Source organism: Ailuropoda melanoleuca, unplaced genomic scaffold, assembly GCF_002007445.2.
Source record: "Ailuropoda melanoleuca isolate Jingjing unplaced genomic scaffold, ASM200744v2 unplaced-scaffold21048, whole genome shotgun sequence".
Taxonomy (NCBI): Eukaryota; Metazoa; Chordata; class Mammalia; order Carnivora; family Ursidae; genus Ailuropoda; species Ailuropoda melanoleuca.
Window position 1 is genome coordinate 1 of NW_023190558.1, and position 831 is coordinate 831.

General features: G+C 54.7%; 1 protein-coding gene across 1 annotated transcript; it reads right to left on the reverse strand.

The window, feature by feature from the left end:
- Positions 1-173: 173 nt before the first annotated feature.
- LOC100473755 (RNA polymerase II subunit A C-terminal domain phosphatase SSU72) lies at positions 174-827 on the reverse strand (the record flags this gene model as incomplete). The annotated part of the gene is given in 2 exon segments (XM_002931397.2): positions 174-630; positions 633-827. Coding segments are annotated over 2 exon segments (468 nt in total), but the record flags the coding sequence as incomplete, so codon positions are not given.
- Positions 828-831: the final 4 nt, after the last annotated feature.

An 831-nucleotide genomic window follows, 5' to 3' on the forward strand; every position in this document is an offset into this window, starting at 1 on the left:
CCACGAATCACTTGTCCTGCGCTCCGTGATGAACTTCCCTTCGCTCATCTGCAAAAACGCAGGCCGTGGTGATGACTTCCTGGAAGCCCCACGCCAGCGCTGAATTGCTTCTTGTGCTGAAAGTACCCAGAACAACGTGCCCAGGTTTGGACCATCCCCATGACTCCTAGCCCTTGTCCTCCTTTCCCAAGAAATGCTTTTTCTTGCTCAACTCTTCCCCGGTGGCATATACCTAATGATCATAACGACAGAAGTTAGTGGGAAGGACGTTAAAATCCCTTCTCACAGAAAATACGGACTAGTCCAAACCACATGAAAGTTGTTTCCGAACGAAGGCGCCGACTCCAGCCAAGCCCTTCAGTAGAAGCAGACCGTGTGAAGAAAGCTCTTTCCTGTTTTCTCCTCCGCCGCCAGCAGCAGCTGATCCAGACTGTCCACGTCGTCCGCCTGCTGCAGGCTCTGGCACAGCTCGCAGATGACGAAAGCCCCGACGGTGGCGTCCTCCAAGGTGTCTGCAATGTCCACGTTGACCACGTGCACCGGCTGGAAGGTCACCTGCTCCCTGGCGCACAGCTCTTGTACCACTCGGTCATAGACACCCTCCTCGCAGGTGAAGATGACGTCGAAGGGGNAAAGGGGTCGCTGCACTCCTGAAACCTTTCGGGGCGTGGCTTGATCCTGTCGTTTCTGCCCAAGAGGTACAAGATTCCATTCCTGCTGTAGCATTCCCGGTCTTTCCTGCAAAGGTCCTCGTACATCTGCTTATAGGTCGTGGAGAAATCGTAGATCACCGGGCGATTGCTTGAGCGTCCTGGGAGCTTCACCCGAGAT